Raw genomic sequence first — 13,968 nt, forward strand, 5'->3', positions numbered from 1 at the left:
GAAAGAAAGAAAGAAAGAAAGAAAGAAAGAAAGAAAGAAAGAAAGAAGGAAGGAAAGAAGGAAAGAAAGAAAGAAAGAAAGAAAGAAAGAAAGAAAGAAAGAAGATAAAATAAAATAAAGATAAAATAGTTATTAAAATAATAAATAATTAAGAAAAAAAATTTTTAAAGTAAAAAAAAAAAAAACAGATGGACAGAACCCTTGGACAAATGGTGAAAGCAAAGCTATACAGACAAAATCTCACACAGAAGCATACACATACACACTCACAAAAAGAGGAAAAGGGGAAAAAATAATAAATCTTGCTCCCAAAGTTCACCTCCTTTATTTGGGATGATTTGTTGTCTATTCAGGTATTCACAGATGCAGGGTACATCAAGTTGATTGTGTAGCTTTAATCCGCTGCTTCTGAGGCTGCTGGGAGAAATTTCCCTTTCTCTTCTTTGTTCGCACAGCTCCCGGGGCTCAGCTTTGGATTTGGCCCTGCCTCTGCATGTAGGTTGCCTGAGGGCGTCTGTTCTTCACTCAGACAGGACGGGGTTAAAGGAGCCGCTGATTCGATGGCTCTGGCTCACTTAGGCTGGGGGGAGGGAGGGGTACGGAGTGCGGACCGAGCCTGCGGCGGCAGAGGCCTGCGTGACATTGCACCAGCCTGAGGCGCACCATGCGTTCTCCCGGGGAAGTTGTCCCTGGATCACGGGACCCTGGCAGTGGCGGACTGCACAGGCTCCGGGAAAGGGAGGTGGGGATAGTGACCTGTGATCGCACACAGGCTTCTTGGTGGAGGCAGCAGCAGCCTTAGCGTCTCATGCCCGTCTCTGGTGTCTGCACTGATAGCTGCAGCACGCGCCCGTCTCTGGAGCTCCTTTAAGCAGTGCTCTTAATCCCCTCTCCTCGTGCACCAGGAAACAAAGAGACAAGAAAAAGTCTCTTGTTTCTTCGGCAGCTCAAGACTTTTCCCAGACTCCCTCCTGGGTAGCCATGGCACTAACCCCTTCAGATCTAAGCTCCGAAGCCTGAGCCTCAGCTCCCAGCCCCAGCCCGTCCTGGCAGGTGAGCAGACAAGCCTCTCAGGCTGGTGAGTGCTGGTCAGCACTGATCCTCTGTGCGGGAATCTCTCCACTTTGCCCTCCGCACCCCTGTTGCTGTGCTCTTCTCCGTGGCTCTGAAGCTTCCCCCCTCCGCCACCCGCAGTCTCTGCCCGCAAAGGGGCTTCTACTGTGTGGAAACCTTTCCTCCTTCACAGCTCCCTCCCACTGGTGCAGGTCCCATCCCTATTCTTTTGTCTCTGTTTTTTCTTTTTTCTTTTGCCCTACCCAGGTACGTGGGCAGTTTCTTGCCTTTTGGGAGGTCTGAGGTCTTCTGCCAGAGTTCAGTTGGTGTTCTATAGGAGCAGTTCCACGTGTAGATGTATTTCTGATGCATCTGTGGGGAGGAAGGTGATCTCGGTGTCCTACTCTTCCGCCATCTTCTCCTGTCTCCTGTAACACCACTTTTTATTTCTTACATGATTTAAAAAACAAATGCAGGGAATTCCCTGGTGGTCCAGTGGTTAGGACTCCATGCTGTCACTGACAGGGCCTGGGTTCAGTCCCTGGTTGGGAAACTAAGATCCTGCAAGCTGCGTGGCATGGCCACATATCAATAGATCTAGAAAAGCATTCACAAAATCCAACACCTACTCATGATAAAAACTCTCAGCAAACTAGAAATACAGGGGAACTTTCTCAGCTTCATAAAAAACATCTACAAAAACCTATAGCTAACATCATACGTAATGGTGAAAAACCAGAAGCTTTCCCACTAAGATCAGGTATAATGCAAGAATGTGCCCTCTCATCACTCCTTTTCAAAACTGTACTGGAAGTCCTAGCTAATACAATGGAACAAGGAAAGGAAATATATAAAAGGCATACAGATTGGGAAGGAAGAAATCAAACTTTCTTTGTTTACAGATGACATGACTGTCTATGTAGAAAATCCTAAAGAACAAAAGTACTGCTGAAACTAATAATTACAGCAAAGCTGCAGGACACAAAGTGAATTTATTAAAGTCAATCACTTTCCTGTATACCAGCAATGAATTTGAAACTAACAATAGAATACCGTTTACATTAGCACACCCCTACCCCCCAAAAAAAATACATAGGCATAAATCTAACAAAACAAGATCTATATGAGGAAAATTACAAAACTCTGATGAACAAAATAAAAAGGCTAAATAAGTAGAGATATTCCATGTTCATGTCTAGAAATACTCAATATCATCCAGGGGTATGGTATTGGTGAAACAAATCAATGGAACAGAATAAAGAGCCCAGATAGACCTACATAATATAAATAGACCTACATAAATAGACCTACATAAATATAATCAACTGATCTTTGACAAAGGACCAAAAGTAATACAACGGAAGAAAAACAGTCTTTTTAACAAATGATGCTGGAACTACTAGACATCCACATCCAAAAAAACTGATGTAGACAAACCTTATACCTTTAACAAAAATTAACTCAAAATGGATCCAGAGGCCTAAATGTAAAACACAAAACTATAAAACTCATAGAAGATAACATGGGAGAATACCTAGGTGACCTTGGAAATGGCAGCAACGTTTTAGATACACTACTTTCAAAGGCATGATCTATGAAAGAAATAATTGGTAAGCTGGTCTTCACTAAAATTAAAAACTTCTCCTCTGTGAAAGACACTGTCTAGAGAATGAGAAGACAACCACTGACTGGGGGAAAGTATCTGCAAAACACACAATCTGATAAAGGATTGCTATCTAACATATACAAAGAACTCTCAAAACTTGTGAAAGAATTTCGATCTAAAATAGAACTGGAGGATGCAATTGGAAAATCTCACACATGTGCCCTCAGGAAGACAAAAACTTAAGGACTAAGAAACTGGTTTCCTTTAAAGGCCTGATTTACAGAACACTGATAGTGCCAAAATTTTCTCAGATGACAGGGGGTTGATCAGGGGTTATCTCATATCAACCTTGGGAAGTTTCATGAATGGGAGATGACCCAGGTCAGGATGGACTCACCAAGTGGGCTGAATTGAGTTTTGTTTCTGTGACTGGACTGATTTTATCTGCTCAGGAAGTTTCCAAGGCTGGTCTCCATTTGTTGTTTATTTTAACTGACTCTAACTGGACTCTCCCCTCTTTACATTTCCTGTCCATAAATACAACCTGCCCCAAACCCTCAATGGACTCACCTGTAGCTTGCTACGGTTTGCTTGTCCTAAATTACAGTTCCTCTGCTATTCCTGAATAAACTCATCTTTTTGAGTTTACCTCTTTGTTTAGGTCAAACAAACACAACAGTAAGAAAACGACCCAATTAAAAACTGGCCAAAGACCTGAACAGATACCTCACCAAAGAAAACACAGACAGGGCAAATAAGCATATGAAAAGATGCTCCACATCATACGTCATCAGGGAAATGCAAATTAAAGTGAGATACCACTACACACAACACAATAGCCAAAATGCAGAACACTGAGAACACCAAAAGCTGACAAGGATGTGGAGCAATAGGAAGTCTCCTTCACTGCTGGTGGGGATGCAAATTAGTACAGCCACTCTGGAAGACAGTTTGGCAGTTTCTTACAAACTAAACACGCTCTTACCATTTGAGCCAGCAATCATGCTCCTCGGTATTTACCCAAATGAGTTGAAAACTTACATCCACATAAAAACCTGCACACAAATGTTTTTAGCAGCTTTATTAATAACTGCCAAAACTTAAAAGTAGCCAGGATGTCTTTCAGTAGGTGAATGGATAAATGAACTGTGATATATCCAGACAATGTAATATTAACACTAAAAAGAAATCAGCTATCAAGCCGTGAAAAGACACAGAGGAAACGTGAATCATAGAGTATGTGGCCTTCTCAGACCAGCTTCCTCCATATAACTAACTGGAAGAGGCTAATCTGAAAAAGCTACATACTGTATGATTCCAACTATATGACATTTTGGAAAAGGAAAACTATGGAAACAGTAGAAGGATGAGTGATTGCCAGGGGTTTATCAGGGTTAGGGGGAAGGGAGTGATGAATAGGTGGAGCACAGAGGATTTTTAGGGCAAGTGAAACTATTTTATATGATGCTGCAAATGGTGGATACATATCATTACACATTTATCCAAACCTACAGAATATCCAACACCAAGAGTCAACCCTATAGTAAACCATGGACTTGTAATGATGTGTCAATGTACATTCCATAATTGTAACAGACATAGTGCTCTGGTTCAGAATACTGACAGTGGGGTAGGCTGTACATGTGTGAAAACAGAGTATATATGGGAATGCTCTGTTGTTTCCACTCAATTTTACTGTGAAGCTAAAAGAAGCTCTAAAAAATAAAGTTTATTTAAAAAAAAAAAAAGATTAGACACCATAACCAAATGGGATATATCCCAGGAATGCAAAAGTGGTTCAATATACAAAAAAATCAATCAGTATAATACAACACATTAATAGAACAAAGGACAAAAGCTACATGATCAACTCAATCGACATAGAAAAGGCATTTGGCAAAAGCTATCACCTTTCATGATAAAACACTCAGAAAACTACAAATAGAAGGAAATTTCCCCAACATGACATAGACCATATATGAAAAACCCACAGCTTACATCATATTCTATAGTGAAACACAAAGTTCTCTCCCTAAGATCAGGAACAAGACAAGGATGCCCAATGGCACTATTGCTATTCAACACTGTGTTGGAAGTTCCAGCCAGAGCAATTAGACAAGAAAAAAAAATAATAAAAGGCATCTAAATTGGAGAAGAAGAAGTAAAACTATCTTTATATGCATTAAATATGATCCTATATGTAGAAAATTCCAGAGAATCTACAAGAAAGCTACTAAAGCTAATAAATTCAGCAAAGTTGCAGGTTACAAGATCAGCAAACAAAAAGCAGTTGCATAGTTGTCTTTCTATAAACAGATAATGAACAATCCAAAAAAGAAATTGAGAAAGGAATTCCATTTACAATAGCAACTAAAAGAATAAAACAGGAGTAAATTTAACCAAGACGTTAAAGACCTGTGCAGTGAAAATTACAAAACACTGCTGAAGAAATAAATGAAGACCAAAATAAATGGAAAGGGGACATCACTTTTGGCGCAGTGGTTAAGACTCCGCCTAACAAGGCAGGGGACATGGGTTTGATCCCTGGGCTGGGAAGATCCCACATGCCACGGAGCAACTAAGCCTGTGCACCACGACTACTGAGTCTGCGCTCTAAAGCCTGCAAGCCACAACTACTGAGCCCACAAACCGCAACTACTGAAGCCCGCACACTCTGGGGCCTGCATGTCGTAACTACTGAGCCCACGTGCTGCAACTACTGAAGCCCACGCACCTACAGCCCACGCTCAGCAACAAGAGAAGCCACTGCAATAAGAAGACTACGCACCGCAACAGAGAGTAGCCCCCGCTCATCACAACTAGAGAAAGCCCACGTGTAGCAATGAAGACCCAACACAGCCAAAAATTTAAAATAAATAAATAATAAATGGAAAGACATCCTGTGTTCATGAGTTAGAAAACGTTACATTGTTAAAATGTCAATACTTCATAAAGCGATCAGCAGATTCAATGCAATCACTACCAAAATTCCAACAACCTTTTCTGCAGAAATGGAAAGGCCAACAGTCAAATCCATATGGAATTGCAAGGGTCCCAAAAAAGCCAAAATAATCTGAAAAGGAAGAACATGAGAAGACTCACACCTCCCAATATTAAAACTTACTACAAACCTACAGTAATCAAAACAGTGCAATACTAGAACATGGATAGACTTGCAGACCAAAGGAATAGTATTGAGACCCCAGAAATAAACTCATATATCTACAGCCCACTGATGTCTGACAAAAGGGAAAGAATAGTCTATTCAACAAATGGTGCTGGGATAACTGAATTTCCGCATGCAAAAGAATGAAGCTCTCGACAAATGCTAATGCATATATATGGAACATTAAAAAAAATGGTACTGATGAACCTAATTGCAGGGCAGGAATAAAGATATAGAGAATGGACTTGAAGACACAGGGTGGGAGGGGGAAGCTGGGATGAAGTGAGTATCATCAACATATATACACTACCAAATGTAAAATAATTAGCTAGTGGGAAGCAGCAGCATAGCACAGGGAGATCAGCTCAGTGCTTTGCGATGACCTAGAGGGGTGGGATAGCGAGGGTGGGAGGGAGGCTCAAGAGGGAGGGCATATGGGGACATATGTATGCATATGGCTGATTCACTTTGGTGTACAACAGAAACTAACACAGTATCGTGAAGCAATTATACTCCAATAAAGATATATTAAAAAAAAAAAAGAATGGGGCTTCCCTGGTGGCGCAGTGGTTGAGAGTTCGCCTGCCGATGCAGGGACGCGGGTTCGTGCCCCGGGCCGGGAAGATCCCACATGCCGCGGAGCGGCTGGGCCCATGGGCCATGGCCGCTGGGCCTGAGCGTCTGGAGCCTGTGCTCCGGAACAGGAGAGACCACAGCGGTGAGAGGTCTGCATACTGCCAAAAAAAAAAAAAAAAAGAAGAATGAAGCTGAACCCCTAACTTATGCTCCATGTAAAAATTAACTCAAAACTGATCAAACCTAAATGTGAAAACTAAAAGCATAAAACTCCTAAAAGAAAACATAGGGGAAAAGCTCTATGACATTGGATTTGCAAATAAGTTCTTATATATGACTCCAAAAGCACAAGCAACCAAAAACAAAGAGAGAGAGAAAGAGAATTAGACTTCATCAAATTTTATAACTTCTGTATATCAAATGACGTTATCTAGACAGTGTAAAGGAAACCTAAAGAATGGAAGAAAATATTTGCAAATCATTTATCTGATAAGGGTTTAATATCCAGACTATACAAAGAATGCTTGTAACTCAACAACAACAAAAAAACTCTAAGTAATCAAAAAATGGGCAAAGGACTTGAATAGACATTTCTGCAAAGATATGCAAATAGCCAATAAGCCTAAGAAAAGATGCTCAACATCCCTAATCATTAGGGAAATATAAATGAAAACCACAATGGGATAATATATCACACCCATGAGGACTGGCTATTATCAAAATATACCAGAAAATAACAAGTGTTGATGAGTATGAAGAAATTGGAACCCTGTCCATTGCTAAGGAGAATGTAAAACAGTGCAGCCACTGTGGAAAACAGTGTGATGTTTCTGCAAAAAAGTAATCCTAAAATTACCATATTACTCAGTAATTCCACAACTAGGTGTATACCCAAAAGAATTGAAAACAGGGTTTCAAACAAATACTTGTACACCAATGTTCACTGTGACATTATTCACAATAGCAAAAAGGTGGAAACAACCCAAGTGTCCATCAACAGATAAATGATTAAACAAAATGCAGTTATACACATGCAATGGAATATTATATAGACATGAAAAATTAAAATGAAGTTCTGATACATGCTACAATATGAATGGATCTTGAAAACATTATGCTAAGTAAAACAAGCCAGACGCAAAGGAACAAATATTGTATGATTCTACTTATATGGCATATCTAGAATAGGTAAATTCACAGAGAGTAGATTAAGATTACCAAGGGTGGGAGGTAGGATGGAAATGAATTGTCTGTTTGGGATGATTTGAAATTTGGGGGGGAAAGTTAGTGGTAATGGGTTCACACATTGTGAATGTAATTGACGCCACTGCACTGTACCCTTAAAAATGGTTAAAATAATATCAAAAAAACAAACAACCCAATCAAAAAATGGGCAGAAGACCTAAACAGACATTTCTCCAAAGAAGACATACAGATGGCCAACAGGAACATGAAAAGATGCTCAACATCACTAATTATTAGAGAAATGCAAATCAAAACTACAATGAGGGATCACCTCACACCAGTCAGAATGGCCATCATCAAAAAGTCTACAAATAATAAATGCTGAAGAGGGTGTGGAGAAAAGGGAACCCTCTTGCAATGTTGGTGGGAATGTAAGTTGGTGCAGCCACTGTGGAAAACACTATGGAGGCTCCTAAGAAAACTAAAAATACAGCTACCATATGATCCAGCAACCCCACTCCTGGGTATATATACAGAAAAGACAAAAACTCTAATTCGAAAAGATACATGCACACCAATGTTCATAACAGCACCATTTACAATAGCCAAGATATGGAAGCAACCTAAGTGTCCATCGACGGATGGATAAAGAAGATATGGTATATACACACACACACACACACACACACACACACACACACACACACACACACACACAATGGAATATTACTCACCCATAAAAAAGAATGAAATATTGCCATCTGAAGCAATGTGGATGGACCTAGAGATTATCATACTGAGTGAAGTAAGTCAGACAGAGAAAGACTAATATTATATGTTATCACTTATATGTGGAATGTAATAAATAATACAAATGAACTTACTTATGAAATAAAAACAGATTCACAGATATAAAAAACAAACTTATGGTTACCAAAGAGGAAAGGCGAGGGGGTGAGGGATAAATTAGGAGTATGGGAATAACAGATACACACCACTATATATAAAATAAACAATAAGGATTTATTGTATAGCACAGGGAACTATATTCAATATCTTGTAATAATCTATAATGGAAAAGAATCTGAAGAAGTTATATATGTACATATATATATATATATATACACACACACATATGGCTGAATCACTTTGCTATACACCTGAAACTAACACTATATTGCAAATCAACCATAGTTTAGTAACAAAAAAAAAGGTCAAAATGGCAAATTTTATGTTATATATATTTTACCACAATAAAAAACACTTTTACAAACCTTTTTCTAAAGACAAGGAGAAACTGTCACAGCAGAAATAAAAGATGAGGCTAGGTCAAAAAGGGAGGGTGTATGCGTCCCACATAGGGATTCAAAGGAAACCTAAGAAGGAAAATAGTAAGGAGGGAAGCACTATCCAGAGACCCCAACCCCACCCAGAGCACAACCATGGAAGAGTCCCCACACCCTGGCTGTTACTCAAGTCTGACCATCTCACCAGAAAGCTGTGGGGTACAGACACAGCAAGATGCTGTTAACTTGTCATGGATCAGGGACTTCCCTGGTGGCGCAGTGGTTAAGAATCTGCCTGCCAATGCAGGTGACACGGGTTCGAGCCCTGGTCCGGGAAGATCCCACATGCCACGGAGCAACTAAGTACTTGCGCCACAACTACCAAGCCTGCGCACCACAACTACTGAGCCCGCATGCCACAACTACTGAAGCCCACAAGCCTAGAGCCCATGCTCCACAACAAGAGAAGCCACCAAAATGAGAAGCCCACGCACCATAACAAAGAGTAGCCCCTGCTCGCTGCAACTAGAGAAAGCCTGTGTGCAGCAACGAAGATCCAACGCAGCCAAATTAATTAATTAATTATTTTTAAAAGCGTATGTAACTTGTCACGGACCAACTGTTCTCCTGGCACCATCAAAGGCACTAGAGAGAAAACTGTGAATAAGACACTAACACCCCTGGCCTCATGGGGCTCACAGTTTAGTGGGTGAGTCATAATGTAACTAGGGGGACAGAAAGCAGGCCTCTGAAAAAGTAAAGACCTTAAAAGTTGAGGAGGAAAGTTATCTATAACCCCTTAAAAAATTAGAGAAGCATGAAAGAAGCATTTTCAGATGCTTATGTTAATTTTGAGAAATTAAGAGACAAAGGAGCTTTCGCAACTTCAGCTATTGATATTTGAGTTTCTTTCTCTGGCCACTGAAGGCTGTGTCTGAGGAAAAGGCAGAAGATGGGCACCTTGGGCCCAGGCAGCCCTGGCTCCCAACCACCCCCCAAGGTCTATGAGAGTGTCTCCCTCCTACCTGAAGCCACTTTAGGTTGGTTGCCAACAATTCCAACAGTCCTCCCATTCATTCTTGCAAAACCAACGATGATGTTCTTGGCATAACTGGGCATGATCTCAAAAAATTCTCGCTCATCGACAACCTGCAGGGATAAATTTACTCTTGAGCTCAAAATGATAAACAAGATCCAACTCCATTATAGAATGACAGACATTTACAGAATTACAGGCTGGATAGCTACTCCCTACCACAGGTTCTCCCAGGAAGCAGGACAACAGGCAGAGGCACTACCTCCTCCCTGCTGGAAGGGAAAACACTCTCGTACACAAATGGAAGAGGATAAACCAGTACAGTCTTTTTTAAAGGTTCTATTTGAACTTGGCATATTTAATACACTTTTTTTTTTACCTTACTTTGAAATCATTTCAAACTTTCATAAAAATTTCCAGAATACAAAAAAATTTAAATATCCTTCACCCAGATTCCCCATTTATTAACGTTTTACCATGTAAGCTTCATAGTTCCCTCTCCCAACCTGCCTACCCTGCTTTTCTGCCTGTCTCTTAAGTATGTGTCTGTATATATATTCTCTAACTATATATATGTCTATACACACAACTTTTTTTCCTGAACTGTTTTGAGAATAAGTTACAGACACGACGCCTCTTTACCTCTAAGTACCTATCTAAGTGTCTACCTCCTAAGAACAGGACATTCTCTTCTATAACTTCAGTGATATTATCAAAATCAGGAAATTAACATTATTATATTATTATCTATTATAAAACCTTATTCAAATTTCACCAGTTATTCCAATAACATCCCTTATAGCAACAAAAATCTGGTTCTAGAACCTGACCCAAGATCACCTGGTACTCTGAGTGGTCATGTGGTCTCTTTAGCCTGCCTTGATTCTTTCCCCTCAATCTTTGTCTTTTATGTTCATAACATCTTTGAAGACTACAGGTCAGTTACTTGGTTATTTGGGTTTCATGTTTGTTCATGTTTAATTTCAGGTAAAGCATTTTTGGCAGAATATCACAGAAGGGACCCTCTCAAGTGCATCACATCAAAAGGCACATGATGTCACTTTGTCCATTAATGGTGGTGATATATGTCAGGTTTCTCCCCTGTAAAGTTACTATTTTTCCACTTGTAATTAATAAGTATTTTGTAGGGAAATATTCTGAAATTATGTAAAAATCCTATGCTTCATCAAGCTTTTACCTAGTAGGTTTAGTTAGCATTCATAGATGATCCTTGATTATTAACCCAATTTCTGCCATGATAGCTGCCAAACAATTTTTCTAACTCCATTTTTCCTTCTCCATTTATTACTTGGTATTCTATTGTCAAAAATGTCTTTGCCTTTCCCATTTACTTATGGGAAATCCACAGTATGAAGGTATAGATTTTTGTTTTATTATGTGGATTGTAATCTTTACCACCAACATTTATTTTATGTTCAAAGTGTTCCACATTTGACAGTGAGAGCTCATTCAAGGTGGATCCTATGCCCTTTTGATGCTTCTCCATCATTCTTTGAGCATTACCTTACATTCTGGAATTACCTTACTTTCAGGTTCATCTTGTATTTTTTTCCTGCCCCAAGCCCTAGAATCAGCCATTTCTCCAAGGGACCCAGGTCCCCAAGGGTGGGGGGTAGAATAAATGGCTGCTTCTAAGAAGCTAGCCCAGAGCACAGAGCTAGGAGATCTACATACACATACACATACACACACACACACACACACACACACACACACACACACACATTTCTGTAAATAATATGAAAACCAGGAGTTCATACTGATAACTCCAATTCCAACTTCCAATTCAACTACAGGGTTCATTCTAGTATCCCCCTTTCCATACTATAACTCCTTTCTCCTATAGTGGACATCTAACTCCCATTATCCTCAAAACGTAGTTATTATTCAATCCTCAAATGTAAATGAAATGGTTTCAGAATTGCTAACCCATATGACAGCAAAAAAACAAAAAAACCCAATATTCAGTATTTCTTTATGACTATTTCTGTCATTAGACTAAAGGTATATAGTCAAAATACTGCGTTCAAAAGTTATTCATTTGAAACACAGTTTCATTTGTTTTTATTTCAAAGGTTTACCCCCACCCTGTCTTGATTTTATTTTCAGTATGTAAACATTAATATAGGTTAATAGTGTCACTCCCCATCCCTTCCACTCACGATGTTTTTGTTTTGGGTTTTTTTTTGCAGTGCTGCACAGCTTTCGGGATCTTAGTTCCCTGACCAGGGATCAAACCCGGGCCCACAGCAGTGAAAGTGCTGAGTCCTAACCACTGGACCACCAGGGAACTCCCTCACCCTGTTATTAATGTCATCACTTTCTGATTTATCCTTTGTGTGTGCTCTGCAAAAATGAGTAGATACATTTATAGATTTTTAATTCCCCTTCCACCTTAGATGGAAAGTAACAAACTATAGATACTCTCTCACACTCTGAGTTTCTCTCTTGCACTCTGAGTTTCTTCACTTAACAATATATCCTGGAAATCTCTCCATATCAGTTCATAGAGCTTTTCCTCACTCTTTTTCACTCCTGCATAGTACTCCATTGTGTGGACGTACCAAAGTTTATTCAACCAATCTCCTATGTGTTGTGTACACTCTTTTGACACTTACATTCAGGTTGTTTAGAATACTTTGCAATTATAAATAACACTGTAACAGTAGGAACCTTGTGCATCTATAATTGTGTAAAGTGGGAAGTGTATCTTCAGGGTAAATTCCTAGAAGTGGGACTGCCGGGGCAAACTCTCAGATAGCTCTTGCCATCAACACATGACAGTGTCTGCTTCCCCACAGACTTGCCATGAAAAGTATTTTCAAGTTTTGAATCACTGGCCAATCTGACAAAAGAGAAATAACTCAGTATAATTTTAAGTTGCATTTCTAGCATTATGAGTAAAGCTGAACATCTTTCAAATATGTTTAAGGTCCATTTTGTATCTTCTTTTGTGAGCTATCTATTCATGATTTTTGCCTGCTTTTCTATCAGTTTTAGTCTTTATTCCTTCAATTTTTAAAAAAGTTCTTTACGTATTAGGGATATTGGTCCTTTACTTGTGATATACGTTGCAAATATTTTCTCCCAGTTTGCTGGTTGTCTTTTTTGTTGTTGTTGTTGTTTTGGGGGGAGGCCACACCACGAGGCATGCAGGATCTTAGTTCCCCAACCAGGGATTGAACCTGTGCCCCCTGCAGTAGAAGTATGGAGTCCTAACCACTAGACCACCAGGGAATTACTGGTTGTCACTCATTCATTCATTCATTCATTTATGGCTGCGCTGGGTCTTCGCTGCTGTGCGCAGGCTTTCTCTAGTTGCGGTGAGCAGGGGCTACTCTTTGTTGCGGTGCGTGGGCTTCTCACTGTGGTGGCTTCTCTTTGTTGCAGAGCACGGGCTCTAGGTGCTCAGGGTTCAATAATTGTGGCACGTGGGCTTCAGCAGTTGTGGCACACAGGCTCAGTAGTTGTGGCTCACAGGCTCTAGAGTGCAGGCTCAGTAGTCGTGATGCACGGGCTTAGCTGCTCCGTGGCATGTGGGATCTTCCTGGACCAGGGCTCAAACCTGTGTCCCTTGCGATGGCAGGTGGATTCTTAACCACAGTGCCACCAGGGAAGTCCCCCTGGGTGTCTTTTAACTTCATGTATTTTTTTGCTATGCAGAGTGGAATTTTTAAATGTTTATATAGTCATATTTATCAATTTTTTAACTGAAACTGAATTTTAAATCATAGTTCAAAATCCTTTACCTTCTCCTAAAGTTAGAGAAATTCATCTATGCTTTCTTTAAATATTTCACTTATATTTAGTTCTCTGATCTATTATTAGTTTATTTTTGCATATGGTATAAACTACGAATAAAATTTTATATTTTCCTAACCAGCTATCCAGGTGTCTAGCACCATTTCTTTCTTTATTTATTTTGCAGGGCGGGGAGCCACACTGCACAGCTTGTGGGATCTTAGTTCCCTAACCAGGGATTGAACCCGGGCCCTCAGCAGTGAGAGAGCAGAGTCCTAACCACTGGACTGCCAGGCAA

General features: G+C 40.0%; 1 protein-coding gene across 2 annotated transcripts in view; it reads right to left on the minus strand.

Annotated features, from left to right (window-relative positions):
* PCCB (propionyl-CoA carboxylase subunit beta) overlaps positions 1-13,968 on the minus strand; it is a 91,050-nt gene that overhangs the window by 19,825 nt on the left and 57,257 nt on the right. For both annotated transcript variants that reach the window (XM_029214472.1, XM_029214471.1), the window contains one exon: positions 9,898-10,021. In XM_029214472.1, the coding sequence (XP_029070305.1) occupies positions 9,898-10,021 (124 nt within the window). The remainder of the gene's footprint in view (positions 1-9,897; positions 10,022-13,968) is intronic.

The sequence above is a fragment of the Monodon monoceros genome, unplaced genomic scaffold (genome assembly GCF_005190385.1).
Source record: "Monodon monoceros isolate NGI ecotype Baffin Bay Population unplaced genomic scaffold, NGI_Narwhal_1 Super_Scaffold_11, whole genome shotgun sequence".
Taxonomy (NCBI): Eukaryota; Metazoa; Chordata; class Mammalia; order Artiodactyla; family Monodontidae; genus Monodon; species Monodon monoceros.